Source organism: Peromyscus leucopus, chromosome 4 (assembly GCF_004664715.2).
Source record: "Peromyscus leucopus breed LL Stock chromosome 4, UCI_PerLeu_2.1, whole genome shotgun sequence".
Taxonomy (NCBI): Eukaryota; Metazoa; Chordata; class Mammalia; order Rodentia; family Cricetidae; genus Peromyscus; species Peromyscus leucopus.
The window spans coordinates 66,741,801-66,761,028 of NC_051066.1; the positions used below are offsets into that span (position 1 = coordinate 66,741,801).

General features: G+C 50.0%; 1 protein-coding gene across 2 annotated transcripts; it reads left to right on the forward strand.

Annotated features, from left to right (window-relative positions):
• Positions 1–249: 249 nt before the first annotated feature.
• Rapsn (receptor associated protein of the synapse) lies at positions 250–9,179 on the forward strand. 2 transcript variants are annotated; one of them, XM_028878855.2, is made up of 9 exons: positions 250–1,050; positions 1,649–1,743; positions 1,867–1,987; positions 5,255–5,413; positions 6,678–6,776; positions 6,847–6,969; positions 7,443–7,496; positions 8,343–8,542; positions 8,897–9,179. In XM_028878855.2, exons 1-9 carry the CDS (start codon positions 859–861, stop codon positions 8,967–8,969), a joined length of 1,116 nt encoding a protein of 371 aa, XP_028734688.1. In that variant the 5' UTR covers positions 250–858; the 3' UTR covers positions 8,970–9,179. The 2 variants fall into 2 exon arrangements, with proteins under 2 accessions (XP_028734688.1, XP_028734687.1); XM_028878854.2 differs by having other exon boundaries at positions 1,649–1,987.
• The last annotated feature ends 10,049 nt before the right edge of the window (positions 9,180–19,228 follow it).

Consider the following 19,228-nt stretch of genomic DNA (forward strand, 5'->3'; position numbering starts at 1 on the left):
GCTGAGGCAGGGGGATGTCTGTGAGTTCCAGAACAGCCAGGGCTACACAGAGAAACCCTGTTGAAAAACAAAGAGGTGTCCATTAGCTGAGTGTGGTGTCCCAGAGCTACACAGAAAAACCCTGTCTTAAAAAAACAAGAGAGGAAGAAAAGCACTGGGTGGTGGTGGCGCACACCTTTAATCCCAGCACTCAGGAGGCAGAGGCAGATGGATCTCTGAATTCGAGCCAGCCTGGGCTACAGAGCGAGATGCAGAACAGCCAGGGCTACACAGAGAAACGGTGTCTTAGAAACAAAAACTGAAAAAAGGAAAAGCAGAGGTGAGAGGAAAAGGGAATAAGCAGGCTGGGCCCTCAACCCTGCTCCCTGAGGCCTGTGTGCCCAGGGTCCTGTCTGTTTCTTTCCTGCTGTCAGAACCCCTGTCCTGAGGCTTGCCCACATCCTGGCCGACAGACAGCCTTTGGCAAGGCTTCAGGAAAGTCTAACCTCCGGGGTCATCAAGGCTGGTGTCAGAGGTGTCCAAGGGGGCACCCAGACAGGTTCCCAGGTGGCAGAACGCCTGCGTCCCTGGAGGAGCCACCTCTCAGCTTTGGGTGGGTGCGGCAGAAACCCTCGTGACCTTGCTGCTGACATTCCTCAGAAGCCACGTGGTCCCAACTGGCAGGGACAGCTGCAGACAGGGGCTGAACCAGCCTTGTTCCCAGGGTGGCGCCGGTTGTCCATCCAGGCCCCGCTCCGCTCCTGGGGTTGCTTTGCCTCCCAGCGTTCAGTGGGCAGCCGGTGCCGTGGAGCCAACACCATGAGGGTCTAGAGGCGCCTGGCCCACCACAGTCTTTGCGAGTGGCCGGGCTGTGGGAGGATGGGGCAGGACCAGACAAAGCAACAGATCGAAAAGGGACTGCAGCTGTACCAGTCCAACCAGACAGAGAAGGCACTGCAGGTGTGGATGAAGGTGCTGGAGAAAGGCTCTGACCTCGTGGGCCGCTTCCGGGTGCTAGGCTGCCTGGTCACAGCTCACTCGGAGATGGGCCGCTACAAAGAGATGCTGAAGGTAGATGTACCTTCCCAGGGTGCCATGGGAGGGCCCGGGGGCTGGGAAAGGGCTGGGAACAGGGCTGGGTGGTTCCCAGCTCCCAGGCTCCCCTGTAGCTTCTTGAGAATCCTCTATCTTAACAGGCTAGTGGCTGGGTCTGAGGTTTTCAATCTGCGTGGAAGGACCCTGAGACTTGGATAGGTATCTTCAGATTCAGGCCTGTGGCCTTCAGCTTCTGTGTCTGAAGCATCTGAGCCTGAGATTCTCAGGCATCAGGGCCGGAGTCCAGGGATCTCAAGACCAGACCTCCAAGCCTAGGTTTTGGTCTGCTGCTTGCTACCTGGAGATACAGGCTCCATTTGAGGGTCTGGCTGGTCAGTGGTAGACTCCAGATCTGAGGCTGGGGGTGGAAGGGTGTTGTCTGCAGGTCCGAGCTACAGTTCAAGCTTATAGGCTGTGGCTGGAGCCCGGGAGGATGGATCTGAGATGGTGGACGCTCTGAGTGTGAGCTTTGGGGTCTGCTGCTCTGGCTGTGAGGTGGGGCTGGGTATGGCACCCCAGAGGGTACAGGTGGAGCCTTTGGCTGAATGTTGTCTGCCTACTACCCCGGGGTCAGTTTGCTGTGGTCCAGATTGACACCGCACGGGAGCTGGAGGACGCCGACTTCCTGCTGGAAAGCTACCTGAACCTGGCACGCAGCAACGAGAAACTGTGTGAGTTCCACAAAACCATCTCCTACTGCAAGACCTGCCTTGGCCTGCCTGGTGCCAGGGCTGGTGCCCAGCTTGGGGGCCAGGTCAGCCTGAGCATGGGCAATGCTTTCCTGGGCCTCAGCCTCTTCCAGAAGGCCCTAGAGAGCTTTGAGAAGGCCCTGCGCTACGCCCACAACAATGATGACACCATGCTGGAGTGCCGTGTCTGCTGCAGCCTGGGCAGCTTCTACGCCCAGGTCAAGGTGGGCCTGGGCCCTGGGGGGGGACGACGACAATGGGGGCTTGGGGCTCCCTGAGAGTTTTGGGGGGAGGGTTCTCACTGTTTATGATATCTATTCCCTGATGTCCTCTGGCCGAAAGTTCTTTTGAGACAATGCCATCAGCCTTAGCCAATCAGAGAATGGAACTATCAGACTTGCGGATCCCGCAGATGGTCCCTCAGATGGCATAGGTTTTAAGGTGGCTGTTGAACCTCCTGGGACCTTGTCAGCTTGGGTGGACGAGTGGTCCATGGCACCGGAGATGAAGCTGCTCACGGAGCATTTCCCTGCATGGACAGGTCCACAAACCCAGTGGCATGCTTTATAAAGGCTGTGCCTGCCTCCTCCAGGTTCAGCACGAGCCCGGAGAGCCTCCTAGGACCACCATCTTGCTGGGCACTGCCCTCAGCCCTCCTTTTAGATAGTGGTGTGGTGAATGAGACAGAGAGGACTCCGGGGAAGGTCGAGCCATTCACTTCCATCTCTCAGGTGACCTAGGAGACAGGGAAGCCCCTTGTAAGAACAAGGCATAGGCTGTGTTTTCTGTAAGGTCTTCAGCAAGTCACCTACCTTCTCCGAACCCGAAGAGGTCTGTTTGTAAATGAGGAAGAACAAGACTCACAGACGAGGTGGAAAGATTGATTTGTCTAGTATTTATTGAAGGGGGTTGGAGAGGTGGGTCAGTGGTTAAAAGCCCTGCTTGCTGCTCTTGAAGAGGACCCAGGTTTGGTTCCCAGCACTGATATGGTGGCTCACAGCTGCTTTTAACTACAGTCCCATGGCTCTCCTGACCTCTGCAGGCTGCTGCATGCACCTGCTGCACATACATACACTCAGACACCACACACACACACACACACTATCAAATAAATACTTTAAGAAATATTTACTGAGCCAGGCAGTGGTGACACACACCTTTAATCCCAGCACTTGGGAGGCAGAAGTAGGCGGATCTCTGTGAGTTCCAGGACAGCCAGGGCTATGCAGAGAAACCCTGTCTTTAAAAAACCAAAAGTAATCCCAGCACTTGGGAGGCAGAGGCAGGTGGATCTCTGTGAGTTCGAGGCCAGCCTGGTCTACAGAGCTTGTCCATGACAGGCTCCAAAAGCTACAGAGAAACCCTGTCTTGAAAAAACCAAAAAATAAAAATAAAAGAAATGCTGAGCAGTGGTGGTGCACGCCTTTAATCCCAGCACTCGGGAAGCAGATGGATCTCTGTGAGTTCGAGGCCAGCCTGGGCTACAAAGGGAGTTCCAGGAAAGGCGCAAAGCTGGAAAAAACAAAACAAAACAAAACAAAAAAACAAAAAAAAAAGCAAAATGTACTGAGGATCCACTCTGTCCCAGGCACTGTTGGACTGTGTGTTTGTAGCACAGTTTGGTGGGGTCCCTATCTGGCTGCCCTGTTCTATCTGGATGAGAATGGCGGTGAACACGATCAGGAAGGTGGTTGCGCATCGTGTGAAGAAAGGTAGCCAACACCAGGATGTGGGTCAGTGGTGCCACTGTTAAGACAGGGATCAGAAGGCCTCAGTGAGTGATGGAGGAGGAGAGGGGTGAGCCGTGCAGAAATCCCGGGAATGAGCATCAGCCCAGGCTCTGCCAGGAGGAAGGGCGGCCCCGGAGTGGTGTGTGAGGAGGTGGGAAGCCATGCCGAAGGGTAGTTGTGAACTTGCTGGCAGAGTCGGGGACTGGACACTTCCCATCACCAGGATTTTAGTGGGAGGGGGTGACATGGTCTCATATGACCCAGTGTAACACCTGGCCATGGGGGATTTTTTTAAGATTTTTATTTTGTGTGTGTGGATGTTTTGCCTACATGTGTGTCTGAGTACCACGTGTGCCTTGCTTGTGGACACCAGAGGTCAGCATTGGATGCCCTGGAACTGGAGCTACAGATGGTGGTGAGCTGTCATGGGGGTGCTGCAAATCAAAACCGGGTCCTCTGGAAGAGCAGCCAGTGCTCCTAACCACTAAGCCATGTCTCTAGCCCCAAGCGTTGGTGGAATTTTAACTCCTGGCACATGATAAATACTTTGTCCCCCAAAGTGAGAAAATAATGTAAGAAAATATAATAACACAGCGAATTCCCATATACCCACCATTAGATGGACCAATTATTCATATTTTGCTACTTTCGGTTTATGCATTTTGCTATTGTATTAGAAAATTACTGACATCAGACTGGGGATGTAGGACTGATGGCAGAGTCTTTTGTAGTGTTCACAAAGTTCAGTTCCTAGGACTGCATAAACTGAGTATAGTAGCACATGCCTGTGATGATTAGGTAGAGACACTTCAAAGATGCAGACGTGGGGCTTGGGCCTGGGAGTTGGTTCCCATGGCATGGATGGAGGCACAGGAAGAGAACCAAGATGTAGGGCAGAGGATGTGGCTAAGAGTGGACAGACAGGCGGTCCTCTGAGCTCCTGCTTTCCTGATGAGTGGAAGGCAACGGCATTGGCTCTTTATGAGGGGGCTTTTGTGAGTTTGAGGAGGAAGCGTTCGAGAAGGATTTCATGGGCATGCCAAACCTGTTCTGATGTTCTCTGGTGCTGATGGATAGAACTGTCTCAGCCCTCAGGAGCAGCTGCTCCTGGGGACTCTGATAAACCCCTCAGAAGCCCGTCTAGGACAGGATGAGAAGAGAAACCAGCTGTGTTTTGCCTTTTTCACTCAATAAACAAATATTTATTACATATCAGCCAAGTCTAAGAACTGTTTTAGGCACTTGGCACACAGCAGCCATCCTAAGAGACCATACCTGTCCACTGGCTTCCCCTTCTACCTGGGTCATACTTACCACTGGAGGCCAAAATAAAGAATGAGCTGGAGGTTGGAGAGATGCCTCAAGAGGATAAGAGCACTGGCTGCTCTTCCAGAGGTCCTGAGTTCAATTCCCAGCAACCACATGGCAGCTCACAACCATCCATAATGAGACCTGGTGCCCTCTTCTGGCATGCAGGCGTACATAGAGGCAGAATGAACACTGTATACATAGAAAATAAATAAATATTAAAAAAAACTTAAAAAAAAAAAAAGAATGAGCTGACTAGGACCACTATGGTGCATATCTGTGATCCTAGTACTCAGAGGCATAGTCAGGAAGACTATAAGTTTGTGGCTAACTCATGCAATATTTTAAAAAAAATTGGGGTTCCCTGGCTGTCAGAGAACCCAAGTCTGGAGCCCTGGGTTTAGGGCAATTCCTACCACTCAATGTGTCCCCTCCTGTTCTGTGTCCCTGCAGGACTATGAGAAAGCCTTGTTCTTCCCCTGCAAGGCTGCAGAGCTGGTCAACGACTATGGCAAAGGCTGGAGCCTCAAGTATCGGGCCATGAGCCAGTACCACATGGCTGTGGCCTACCGTCTGCTAGGCCACCTGGGCAGCGCCATGGAGTGTTGTGAGGTAGGGGAGCTGGGAAGCACTCGGGTGGGGGTTGGTGGGGAAGGACCTCAGGCCCAGGACACTGGGCCCCCAATTTTCTAGAACAGTCCACAGAATACACACACACACACACACACACACACACACACACACACACACACACACACACCCTTGCCCTTGAGTCGCTGAAGAGAGTATTTCTATCACAAACTGTGCCCCAAGACCTTATTCCCTTCCAGTCCATCCTCAGGGCCAGGAGCTTCCCTGTCCCCCGAAGCCTCTGTGGGACACTTTGAAAAGTAAAATGTAGAGGGCTGGAGAGATGGCTCAGAGGTTAAGAGACTGCCTTCCTCCGATTCATCCCACAACCCATGGCCACCCACTTAATGAATCTGGTCCCTCCTGCTGTAGTCAACATGCTGTATACAAAAAAAAAAAAAAAAAAAAAAAAGAAAAGAAAAATGTAAGGGCTGAGGATGTGGCTCAGTTGGTAGAATGCTTGCCTGACATGCACAAAGCCCTGGGTTCAGCTGGGCGGTGGTGGCGCACACCTTTAATCCCAGCACTCGGGAGGCAGAGGCAAGTGATCTCTGTGAGTTCGAGGCCAGCCTGGTCTACAGAGTGAGACCCAGGACAGACAGGAATACACAGAGAAACCTCGTCTTGAAAAACCAAAACCAAAACAACATAGCCCTGGATTCAATCTGTAGTCCTACATAAAACCCATCCAGCTTGGTGGTGTGTGCCTATAATCCCAACCCTTGGAAGTTCAAGGCCATCCTCAGCTACATAGTTCAAGGTCTGGCTGGGCTACACGAGACATTGTCTTTTTTTTTTTTTTTTTTTTTTTTTTCTTGAGACAGGGTTTCTCTATGTCGCTTTGCACCTTTCCTGGAACTCTCTCGGTAGCCCAGGCTGGCCTCGAACTCACAGAGATCTGCCTGCCTCTGCCTCCCAAGTGCTGGGATTAAAGGCATGCACCACCACCGCCCGCAATGACACTGTCTTTTTTAAAAAATGAGAGAAAGATGGAGGGAGTCTTGAAGATCCCCCACTCAGGCTCAAACCCCATTGCGTCTTCCTCTGATCCCGATAAAGGTACTTCTCTCTGGGTCTCAGTTTCCATCAGTCAGACGGGACTGTGATCTTAGTGCTTCAGTACAAGAGGCCTCACCAACTGCAAGAATGTGTTAGGTTCTGAGGAGGTGGTGACCCTAGCTGTCCTTTCTGAGGACACCCTGTAGTAGGATCAGCTTGCCTGAGCGGTGACCAGCCTCCCTTGCAGGAATCCATGAAGATTGCTCTGCAGCATGGTGACCGGCCACTGCAGGCACTCTGTCTGCTCTGCTTTGCTGATATCCACCGGAGCCGGGGGGACCTGGAGGTGAGATCGCCAGGATGAGGGGGGACCGTGGGTCTGGGTCACCTCAATTCCAACCTGCCTGGCTTTGCAGACAGCCTTCCCGAGGTACGACTCTGCTATGAGCATCATGACGGAGATTGGAAACCGCCTGGGGCAGGTGCACGTGCTGCTGGGTGTGGCCAAGTGCTGGATGGCCAGGAAGGTGGTGGACAAGGTGAGGTCAGGCCCTTTCCTGGAGCGAAAGCTCTCTCTGGGGCTCCCAGTTTGGGGCTACTCAGCCAACACTGGGAGTATGGTGCTGGGCTTGTCCCCTTTATTTTAACATCTGCCTCACTCTGTTCCCATGAGGCCCAGACATTCCTAGTAATTCTCTACACTCAAAGAAGTGTATGCCTTGCCCAGGGGCCCACAGCTTCTAAAGGGCCAAAGCTGGCGTTTGGAGCTGAGATTCTTAAATTTCCTTCCGCTGTCTCACAGCATCCGATGAGGCAGTCATGTTCTGCCCATTGTGTCTGCATAAACTAAGGCGGGATGTGATTTGCTCATACAATCTCTCCTGCCTTCTCACAGAGCAAACGGTTCCACCCATTCCCCTCACCCCCCGCCCCTCCAGCCCACTTTCCTTTTCTTTGCTATGAGTCAAGGCAGTCAGACTGCCTACATCTCTGGCCTCTGCTCACCTTCCAGGCTTTGGATGCCATTGAGAAAGCCCAGGACCTGGCTGAAGAGGTTGGAAATAAGGTCAGACATGGTTATGTCTCCTGGGTCTGGGATCAAGAACCAAAGGAGGAAAATTAGGTGTGGATGTGGAGGAAACAGGATAATCAGAGTTCAAGGTGATCCTTGGCTACAGAGTGAGTTGGAAGCCAGCTTGGGATACACCAGACCCTGCTAGAGCTCTGAGCTCCTCTGATCCTCTGGAAGGTACTCGCCATCCTAACCCCATGGATCTCCAGCTTCCTCCCAGAGTATTTCTGGGGCCAGGCAGGCATTTTATAGCTTGGAGCAGTGAGTCCCTGGTAGCCTCTTTATTCTTCATTAAAAACCCCTAACAGGGGCTGGAGATGGCTGGGCAGTTAAGAACACTACCTGCTCTTCTAGAGGACCCGAGTTCACTTGCTTCTCAGCACACACGGCAGTTCACAACCACCTGTAACTAACTTCAGTTCCATGGACTAGACGTCTTCTTTTCCATGGGCACTAGGCACGCACATGGTACGCAAACATATATGCAAGCAAAAATACTTGTACACATTTTTAAAATCTTAAAAATAAGGCCAAGCCGGGCGGTGGTGGCACACACCTTTAATCCCAGCACTTGGGAGGCAGAGCCAGGCGGATCTCTGTGAGTTCGAGGCCAGCCTGGGCTATGCATGTGAGACCCTATCTCAAAACAAAAACATGGGGTCCCATGTTCTTGTCTCTGATCTCACCCACTCTCTGTCCAAAGGGAATCCAAGGCTTGGGGGTGGGCAGGGTCTTTCTCCCAGGTCCCCCGGCAAGGCAGGAGTGTGACAGGGACAGCACCTTCCTGGCCCTGCCCTCTGCCGAGCCTCTCACGAGATCTAACCCCCCCCCCCATCTTAGCTGAGCCAGCTCAAGCTGCACTGCCTGAGTGAGGGCATCTACCGCAGCAAAGGTCTGCAGCGGGAGCTGCGCGCGCACGTAGTGAGGTTCCATGAGTGTGTGGAGGAGACTGAGCTCTACTGCGGCCTGTGTGGCGAGTCCATCGGGGAGAAGAACAGCCGTCTGCAGGCCCTGCCCTGCTCCCACATCTTTCATCTCAGGTGAGGTTGGGTGGGCGCGACCCCCAGATCACACCCACAATATTAGAGGCAAGCTCCTCGGTGTGTTAGAGGCCGTTCCCCAGGCTTGGTGTGTTCTAAGAACTTCCCACCCACTTACCACCTTCCCTCCAACTGCATGAAGGGGTTGTTCCTACCACCGTCCCAAGGGGAATTCGGAGCGTCCCCATCCAGGGCCAGGCTTGCCCCAGGGTGGAAGCCTCTGATGCAGGGCAGGCCTGGGGAGTCTCCTCTGCCACTGGACAGCGACCCCTGGACTGGAAGGGAGGAAGCCAGAAGCCAGAGCCTGGAGACAGTCTGGCACCGGTGAGTGGACACAGCCCTCTGCCTCCGCAGATGCCTGCAGAACAATGGCACTCGGAGTTGTCCCAACTGCCGCCGCGCCTCCATGAAGCCAGGCTTCGTGTGACCTCAGTGGCCGTCTTCGGCGTTGACATCACTTCCCTTGGCTCCTTCTCCACCATCAAGCTGAAGGGCCGGCGACATTCTAGGGTAGCTGCCAGGGCCTCCTTTGCGGACTCAGGGCCGGGGGCTTGCCTGCTGCTCCTCTGGGCCTAGCTCCCCGCCCCGGCCTCTTTGTATTTCGTTCTTTATAGAAAAATAAAATGTTTGTACCTGGTGCCAGTGGTGCTGGCCTTTCCTCCTCACGTGGGCTTCCCCAGACACAAGCCTCACTCCATATTCCGTGTCAGACCCTCCAGCCACCCACCTTCTTAGCAACTCAGTTACCACAAGAACTGGAGACTCGATCCTTGCTGCGGGATACCTACCCCCAGTGTGAGGAGTTGAGAGGGGACTACTAGATAATAAGCAGAACAGGCAAGCAATGTGGAAAGTGCTAGAAACTTGCATGGATTGCATTGTAAACTTCTGCCCCACCAGTTTTTAAAAATGACATCTATTGCATGTGTGGGAGCACATGTGCCAGTGTGAATGTGAGGTCAGAGAACAATTTCAGGGAGCCAGTTCTGTCCTTCTACCATGTGAGTCCCTGGGGATGGAACCCAGGTCCTCAGGCTTGGAGGCAAGTGTCTTTACATGCTGAGCCCTCTCGATGGCCCCTGCCCTACCACTTTTTCTGTTGTTGTTTTTGGTTTTTTTGAGACAGGGTTTCTCTGCATAGCCTTGGCTGTCCTGGAAATCACTCTATAGACCAGGCTGGCCTCGAACTCAGAGATCTGCTGCCTCTGCCTCCCAAGAGCTTGGATTAAAGGCACTGCCTAGCAAATATTTTTAAACAGGATCTCTCTATTTAGTAAGACAAGAGTCTCACTATGTAGTTCTGGCTGGTCTGGGAATCATTGTGTAGATTCAAATTCACGAAGCTCCTGCCTCTGGCTCCTGACTGCTGGAATCAAGGGCGTGTGCCACCATGCCTGGTTCTGTCACCTTTATTAGAAGGGACTGATGACCACCTCCCAAAGGCCTCATTACAAATACTACAACACAAGGCATTCTATTTCAACATGTGAATTTGGGATGGAAAAAAAGTCCCTACTGTGAGTGTAGTTGAAGAGGAGGCCTTGAACAGGCTAGTGAAAGCCTGGGGCCATCGCTTAGTGGGTAGAGAGCTTGCCCAGCACACATGAGGTCCAGCTTTACTCCCCAACACCACACAAACCAAATGTGATAGCACATCCTAGCACTTGGGAGATGAAGGTAGGAGGATCAGAAGTTCAAGGTCACCCTCTGCTACATGGCAAATTTAAGGCCAACCTGGGCTACATGAGACCCTGTCTCAACAACAAACAAAACGAGTTCATCTCAGTCCTAAGGTTGGGATGCTCATCAAACAGGACTCCTGTCCTGAGAAGAAGAGAGACATCGGCAAAACAGAAGAGTTTTCTCCCTTCTCCCCATGATGCATAAAGAGCATCTCTCATTGAAGACACAGTAAGGATGTGATTATCTGCCACGTACGGAAAAGGAACCTCACCAAAAACTGAATTTCCTAGCTCCCTCTTCTGGGATTTGCAACCTCTAAAACAGCGAGAAAACTAGTGTCTGGGGCTGCAGCGGTGGCTCAGTGGCTACATGATTTCTTCTCTGCTCACTGGCTGCTCATCCAGAAGACTCGGGTTTGATTTCCAGGACCTGTATGACAGCTGTCTGTAACTCCAGTTCCAGGGACCCAAACCCTCTTATGGCTTCCACAGCACCAGGACACACATGGTGTTCAGATACACATACAAGCATAAAACCCATACACATCAAAAAATAAAAGAAAACATTTTTTAAAAAGAAATTAGCTTCTGTGTTTAGATTACCTAGTCTATACTTTAAAAAAATTATTTTATTGGTGTTTTGCTTGCATGTATGTCTGCAAGTGTGTCAGATCCCCTGGAACTGGAGTTACAGACAGTTGTGAGCTGTCATGTGGGTGCTGGGAATTGAACCTGGGCCCTCTGGAAAAGCACCCAGTGCTCTTAAGCACTGAGCCATCTCTCCAGACATGGGTATTAATTTTTAAGGAAGGAAAAGCTAAGTCTCAATGGAGATGGTTGGCTGGCCCAGTTAGTTCACCTCCAGGACAAGGTGAAACTGTGTGCCACCTGAAAGGCAGTTAGAAACCTCCCTCAGAGTAACTGTGATCTTTGAAAGTGTTCAGCCGGGCGGTGGTGGCACAGGCCTTTAATCCCAGCACTCGGGAGGCAGAGGCAGGCGGATCTCTGTGAGTTCGAGGCCAGCCTGGTCTACAGAGCGAGATGCAGGAAAGGCGCAAAGCTACACAGAGAAACCCTGTCTCGAAAAACCAAAAAAAAAAAAAAAAAAAAAAAAGTGTCCAGAGCATGAAATCAAGGTGTATTCGTTTGTTTTCTACTGTGACCAAAAACAACTTGAGGAAAAGATGTATTTGGCTTACACGTCCCAATCACAGTCCATCACCAAGGAAAGTCAGGGCAGGAACTTGAGGCAGGAACCTAGAAGTTGGAACTGAAGCCGAGACCTTGAAGGGATGCGGCTCACTGGCTTGCTTTCCATGGCTAGCTCAACCTGCTTTCTCATAGCACCCAGGACCACCAGTCCAGGGCTGACACCACCTACAGGGATCTGGGCCCTCCCACATCAGTCATTAATCAAGAAAATGCCCCCACAGTCTTGCCTACAGGCCAAGCTGATGGAGGTATTTCCTCAATTGAAATTCCCCCTTCCCAAATGACCACGGCTTGTGTCGAGCTGGTTAAAACTAACCAGGATGAGCCGGGCGGTGGTGGCGCACGCCTTTAATCCCAGCACTCGGGAGGCAGAGCCAGGCGGATCTCTGTGAGTTAGAGGCCAGCCTGGGCTACCAAGTGAGTTCCAGGAAAAGGCGCAAAGCTACACAGAGAAACCCTGTCTCGAAAAAACAAACAAACAAAAACAAAACAAAACAAAAAAAACTAACCAGGATGCAAGGAAAGTCTGGGAAATGCTTTTTTGTGAGTGTGTATGCTTTTCATTTTTCTGTTTTGTTTTTTTGTTTGTTTGTTTTTGTTTTGTTTTCCTAGTCTATCATTTTTTTATTCAGTGATAGACAAGTATATTAAATGTATTCAATATTGAAAGTACAAACTTTAATGGGAAGCTTTATGGCTTCAATTTCAAATGCCAGTTTTAACTATATAATTGACTAGGTTGTTTAGACTTAATTCTTGTATAGAAGCACTGAGTGCACGAAGCCTCTCTCTGCTGGACTCCTTCACTGTAAAGGCTGTTGCTAGGACAACCAGTAAACTAGGAGGAGGCCTGGGGTTAAGTTGTGAAAAGCCACTGATATTCACATCCCCCTGTTCCAGGCAATGCCGTGGTTAGTAGGGAGACTGTTTGGTTTTGATCCGGTTCTGTTGATTTGATGCAGGGCTTTGGGAATACTCTTCCTCTGAGCTACATGCCCCCTAGCCCAGGAGGATGTTCTTTTTGTTGTTCATTTGTTTTATCCAGGCAGTGTTTCTCTGTGTAGTCCTGGCTGTCCTGGATCTCGCTCTGCAGAGCAGGCTGGCCTCAAACTCTACCTGCCTCTGCCTCCTGAGCCCTGGGATTAAAGGCATGTGCCACCACTGCCCAGGTGCAAGTTCTTTTAGGAAATTCTTACAGAAGTATCCAAGCTGATACTAGCCCTCAACTTAACTTCATTTGATTCCTGAAAAGAAGTTACAAGTCTGGCGGTGGTGATGCACGCCTTTAGTCCCAGCACTCTGGAGGCAGAGGCAGGCGGATCTCTGAGTTTGAGGTCAGCCTGGTCTACAGAGCAAGTTCCAGGACAGCCAGAGCTACAAAGAGAAACCCTGCCTTGAAAACAGTCGTCGCCCCAAGAGAAGTTACTAGTGTTGTATTTCTAAGTTTTCTGGAAATTATATATATATATATATATTATATATATCTCACATATATATGCATGTGTATCTCACATGTATATGCATGTGTATCTCACATGTATTATGCATGTGTATCTCACATGTATATGCATGTGTATCTCACATCTGTACACATGCCAGCACGGATGATTCAACCTGTAGTTCCAGCTCCTCAGGAGGCAGGAAGATTGCTTCAGTTTAGGAATTCAAGGAACTATCCCATATCTTCAGGTGTTGTTTTTTTTTCTTTTTTTTCTTTCTTTTTTTTAAGATTGATTTATTTATTATGTATACATTGTTCTGTCTGCATATATTCCTGCAGGCCAGAAGAGGGCGCCAGATCTCATTACAGATGGTTGTGAGCCACCATGTGGTTGCTGGGAACTGAACTCAGGACCTCTGGAAGAGCAGTCAGTGCCCTTAACCTCTGAGCCATCTCTCCAGCCTGGTTTTTATTTTGTTTTGTTTCTTTAAACAAAAACACCTAACTTCTTTAAGGGAGTAGAGTGGAGTCGGGAGTAGGCAGCGGGGTGGGTGGGTTTAGAGTTGGAGCGGTTCTTGGGGTGGTCTTTCTGAGAAGTGGTGTTGAGAGGTGGCGCAGGCTGTAAGAGCTGGGATGCATCTCACTGGTGTAGGGCTTGTCTAGCACCTGGGAGGACCCGGGTTCAAGCCCCCGCACTGAAGAAAAGAGAAAAAGGGAGAAGGTCGGTGCTGTGGTTTGCAGTTGTAGTGCCAGCACTCGGAAGACTAAGGAGGAAGGACTGCTCTGAGATCGAGGTCAGCCTGGACTCAACAGGAAGTTCTAGGCCAGTTAAGTTACAGAGTGAGGTCCTGGTTTTAACAGAAAGAAAGAACTAGGGCTGGAGAAGTTGCTCCGTGGCTGAGTGCTTACTGCTCCTCCAGAGGACCTGAGCTCTGTTTCGAGATGTTTGATTACACTGTGTGAAGACATGTCACTGGGACTGGTTAATAAAAAGCTACATTGCCAGTAGCTAGGCAGGAGATATAGGTGGAACTTCTGGACAGAGAGAGTTCTGGAAAGAAGAAAGGGGGAGTTGTCAGCCAGATGCAGAGGAAGCAGGACATTCAGGAGAAGAGGAAAAAGCCACAAGCTCCATGGCAGCATGTAGATGAATAGAAATAGGTTAATTTAAGTTATAAGAGGTAATTAGAGAAAAACCCAGGCTAAGGCCAAGCTTCCATAATTAATAAGAAGTCTTTGTATCATTATTTGAGAGCTGGCTGGCGGGACAGAGAAAGACTTGTTACAGAGTTCAGTTCCCAGCACCGATGTTGGTGACTCACAACCCATAATTCCCCTAATTTCTGCTCCAAGGGGTCCCAAATGCCACCTGCCTTCTGGCCTTCTTGGACGCAGCACTCACACTAATGCACACATACAGATCCATGTGATACACTTAAATAAAATAAATGTTAAAAGACAAAAAACATTAAAAATAGGGATACAGTCAAGGGACAGCAAGGAGGCCCGTCATCATGGCCTGGAGCTAAGAGACCACAGAGTACAGACACACAGGGCCGTACAGGCTGCTGTGAGGATTGGGTTTTACTCTGAGAGGACAGGCAGCTGCTGGGGTTTTAGGCAGTGATGTGATCTGAGCAGTTTCAAAGGAATTCCACTGGTTACTATGTAGAGAACAGACTAGGCACAAGACAAATGGCCTGAATGCTTCCAGACTGGCAGCATGGAGTACAATGTGAGACCTTGTCTACACATACACACACATACACACACACACACACACACACACACACACACACACACTCACACACACGGCACATGTTACCAGTTGGCAAATTTATGGGAAAGGCAGGTTTTCATTGTTTGTTCTTTCAACTTGTAATTTTTACATTTTTTTCAAAATAGTTTTTCAAAAATGGTAAATCTTAGGAAATGTTACCCAGACATAGGGAGGGAGGGTGTGGGGATGTGTTGTGAGGGAGGGAGAGATCCAGATATTAGGGAATAGGCTCGTGTGACAGGTGTCACATTTTGCGAAAGGAAAACAGACTGTTTTGGGGGTGTTGCTGAGTTGGCAGAGTGCTACCCTAGCATGGAGGAAGCCTCGTTTGATTCCCAGTGCTGCAGAAACCAGGTTTGGTGTGTGTGTGTGTGGGGGGGAATCTGTATATAATCCCAATGCTTGAATGCAGGAGAATCAGAACTTCCAGGGCATCCAGGGCTATATGGTAAGTTCATAGCCAGCCTGGGATATGAAGCCTTGTCTCTGTCTGTCTTTTTTTCTCCCTTCCTCCCTCCCTCCCTCTCTCTCTCTCTCTCTCTCTCTCTCTCTCTCTCTCTCTCTCACACACACACACACACACACACACACACACACACACACACACAGAGAGTTCAGCCAATCGTGAGCCTTAATCCTAGCGCTCAGTTGGATCTTTGTGAGCTCAAGACCAGCCTGGGGTATGTAGTGAAACTTCCTCTAAAAGGGAGTGGGGAAAAGAATGTTTTGTGCCAGGGCATTTTCCTGGTATGTCTAGTAAGTGCCCTGAAGGGGAGTGTGGGAAACAGAGAAAGACTTGACTGGTCTTTGGGGCTGATTAAAGAAATGAGATTCACATATTCAGTAAAGAGAAAGACTTGACTGGTCTTTGGGGCTGATTGAAGAACATGAGAGTTCACTGATATTCAGTGGGAAACAGAGAAAGACTTGACTGGTCTTTGGGGCTGATTAAAGAACATGAGAGTTCACTGATATTCAGTGGGGACACAGCTACAGGGGAAGTAGAAGCACAGATGTGGGATGAGTTATTGGGGGTCCGAGACACCAAAGGGCAGACACCCAGGTACTGATGTGGCAAGAAAAGATGTAGCATGTGCCCAAGATGTGGTCAGGGACCAGACTTGGCTCTTTTTGTTGTTTGCTGTTTTTTTTTTCGAGACAGGGTTTCTCTGTGTAGCTTTGCACCTTTCCTGGATCTCGCTCTGTAGCCCAGGCTGGCCTCAAGCTCACAAAGATCCACCTGCCTCTGCCTCCCAAGTGCTGGGATTAAAGGTGTGTGCCACCATCGCCCAGCCAGATTTGGCTCTTTATCCTAAGAGAAGGCTTTGTTTTTGTTTTCTTCTTGAGAGAATGGATACTGTAAGGTGAAAGGGCCAGCCAAATAAACACATTCTGCCCCTGACCAACTCAGCAGGAAAACCAGCCAATCCCTGAAACTCCAGCCAGTCTCCGAGCTTGTCCAAGCTCAGGGATTGAAATCCGACCAATTCCCACCCTGAAAATCTTTACCCTGAAAAAACTCCACACGGAAAGAAACCACATATAAACTCTGTACCTGTTCAGTTTGGGGTTTGCCTTTTTCCCTCCTGGCAGAGGCAGCCACTCTCCTGGATTCCTCCCTCCCAGTAAGTCTCTTGAGTGAGGTTTGGGTGGCCACCTTCTTTCACCAGAGTGGAGCAGGGCAGAGAAGGACCTTTGCTGAAGGGGAAACTCTTTTAGCAAAGCAGCGCTGTAATGGCTGTGGCTGGAGCGGGAGCAGAATTGCTACATTTCTGCAGGGAACCTCCCTTAGCAGAGCAGAGCTGCCTGTAAGAGCTCTTCCCGAAAGAACAGAACTGCTACATTCCTGTATCACTCGGCTGTTATCACTTGGCTTCTGACATCCAGGATACCTTTCCCTCCAGAGCTGTAACACTTAGAGCTACCATAACCAGATCTAGCTTGAGCCTGATGTCTCTGGATACTCTCTGGAGAACAGATTAGAAGGGGTTGATCTCCCGGCCTGGTCTGCAGAGCAAGTTCTAGACAGCCAGGGCTACATAAACAACACTGTCTCGAGAAACAAAATGTCTTAGGGTTTTCTGTTACAGTGAAGAGACACCATATCCATGGCAACTCTTATAAGGAAAACATTTAATTGGGGTGGCCCACTTACAGTTTCAGAGGGTCAGTCCATTATCATCATGGTGGGGAGCATGGCGGCGTGCAGGCAGACATGGTACTGGCTACATCTTGATATGCAGGCCACAGGAATTCAACTGAGACATTTGGCAGTATCCTGAGCATAGGAAACCTCAAGTCCCCCCCCCACACAGTGACACACTTCCTCCAACAAGACCATACCCACTCCAACAAAGCCACACCTCCTAATAGTACCACTCCCTATGAGATTATGGCGGCCAGTTACATTAAAACTACTACACACAAAAAGAAAGAAAGAGAGAAAGAAAGAAAGGAAGAAGGAAGGAAGGAAGGAAGGAAGGAAGGAAGGAAGAAAAGAAGGGATGGATCTCACCCCAGCCTAAGGCTGTCAGAAAAACGTCCACTATCTTACTGTTCTCAAAGAACATCCACATCCACCACCCTGCTCTATACCTTCACCACAACTCTGTGTGGTCAGCATGAGGGGACCAGAGCTGCCCAAGCACATTGGGCCATCTTCTCCATTCCCAGTCCCTTCACAGGAGCCCAGGCTTAAAATGGAACTATTCGGTCCGGATGCCATCCTGAATCCAGCTTCCATTGGCACCAGGCGTTGACTCCAGGACCTCCTGCCTCCTTGAAAGGTCTAGATGGACCTGAGGCCCCAAGCTGGGTTAGTTTCTTTCTCCCTGAGGCCATGCTTAGAATCTCAGTGTCCTGTTGAGATGGTCCCTTCATAAGTCCTAATCTCCCTCAGCGCCACAGCCTTCTTAAATGAGCTTTCTTTCCCATCTCCCCCAGGACATCCTCCTCCTTTGTTCTCAAAAGAATTGATCAGTCCTGATATTCTTCATATGAGAAATCCAGTCCACATCTCTCATTCTTTCCCTCCTCCTGTCCTGCCCTTCCTGAGAGAGAGAGAGAGAGAGAGAGAGAGAGAGAGAGAGAGAGAGAGAGAGTTGTGTCTCTGTGTGGGTACACTAACACGTGTATGTTTGTGATCTAACCTAGAGATCTAAATAGGTTATCTTCCTGCTGTCTGCCTCCCCTCCCTGTCTGAGACAGGGTCTTTCACTAATCCTGGAGCCTTTTTAGGCTAGACTGGTGTTGTTTTTTTTTACTAAATGTCAATCATTCATTTTACCAATAAAGACTCGGGAGCCAGATGCTGGGATAAAAACCTGCTAGCTCAGAGAGGCAGAGAAAACAGCCAGCTGACCTTCCTCCTCTGCCATCACCCCAGAAAGAGATTTTTCCTACACCCATTTCAAACAAAACTCCCCACACTCAATGCCCCTCCCTTCTACTTCCTGTGTGTCTACCTAGCCATCCTCCTGACTCCTTATTCTCTGTAGTTTTTTTTCCCTGTCAACTGGCCTCTTAATCTGTGGTTGACTTTATTTAATCCTGTTGACAATATTCAAGCAGAAAACTCTTAGATTAAACATGCGTGCTAGGGCTGAGCCACACCACAACTAGAAAGAGGTTTTTCCAGTAAATAATGCAATCTCGGGGTTCACAGCGTGGTCAAATATTCGGCAACAGATTGGCCGACTGGTGGTCCCCCAGGATCTGCCTGTTTGCCCCGGCTCTCAGTCCCTCCCTCGTTACAGGCAGACATTCTGACAGCTTCTTCCCCGGACACTCGATGACCCAAACTCAAGCTCTCATGCTTTCGTACCGTTCATTTTACCCACTAAAGCCGTCTCCCAAGCCCCCCACCCATTTTTCTCCTCTCTCATTTGACACAAACTTTTGCCACAATTCTCAGGCCGTCCTCAAACTCCTGGGCATGCCGCTGATCAATCACAGCTGAAAGGAGAAATCTGAGGTCAATAGGCCCAGCATTGACTCACCGAATGACCCCGGGTCCATCATCCAACCCTCTGAGCCTCTGTGTGTTTATCTAAACTTGGCAGTGATCTGTCCGCAGGGCAGCATGTTTGAGAGGACAAACTAACGCGCCCCGAGAGGTGCTTTGTCTGAGAAGGCAAGTGCCACCGCTGAGACCTAAAGAAAGATCTGCCTTCGGCTGTATCCCAAGGCAACCACTGCAAACATCCCCCAATTTAGAGCATATAAGCTATGTGACTTCCATGAAGATAATAATACAGGGCCTAGGATCCATCTCAAACTATCAAGAGATCCTCCTGAGTAACACACGAGCACAACACACCAGTCTTCATAAGAGAGGCTGGAGAGATAGCTCACAGTTAAGAGTACTTGCTGCATTTGCCGAGGACCTGGGTTTGCTTCCCAGTACCTGTAGGGCTGCTTACACCATTTGTACCTGGAGTTCCAGGGGAATCTGATGCCCTCTTCTGGCCTTCTTGGGCACTGGATTCATGTGGTACACAGACATACATGTAGGCAAAAAACTCATACTCACAAAATAAATCTTCAAAGGAGACCTGGTGTGCTCACCAAGG

Bases quoted from the DNA above. Each gene is read 5' to 3' on its own strand.
- Rapsn (XM_028878854.2), top strand. From the start codon at position 859: ATGGGGCAGGACCAGACAAAGCAACAGATCGAAAAGGGACTGCAGCTG. The intron at 1,988-5,254 runs GTGGGCCTGGGC...GTGTCCCTGCAG, and splicing joins GCTTCTACGCCCAGGTCAAG to GACTATGAGAAAGCCTTGTT. The intron at 6,970-7,442 runs GTGAGGTCAGGC...CTCACCTTCCAG, and splicing joins CCAGGAAGGTGGTGGACAAG to GCTTTGGATGCCATTGAGAA.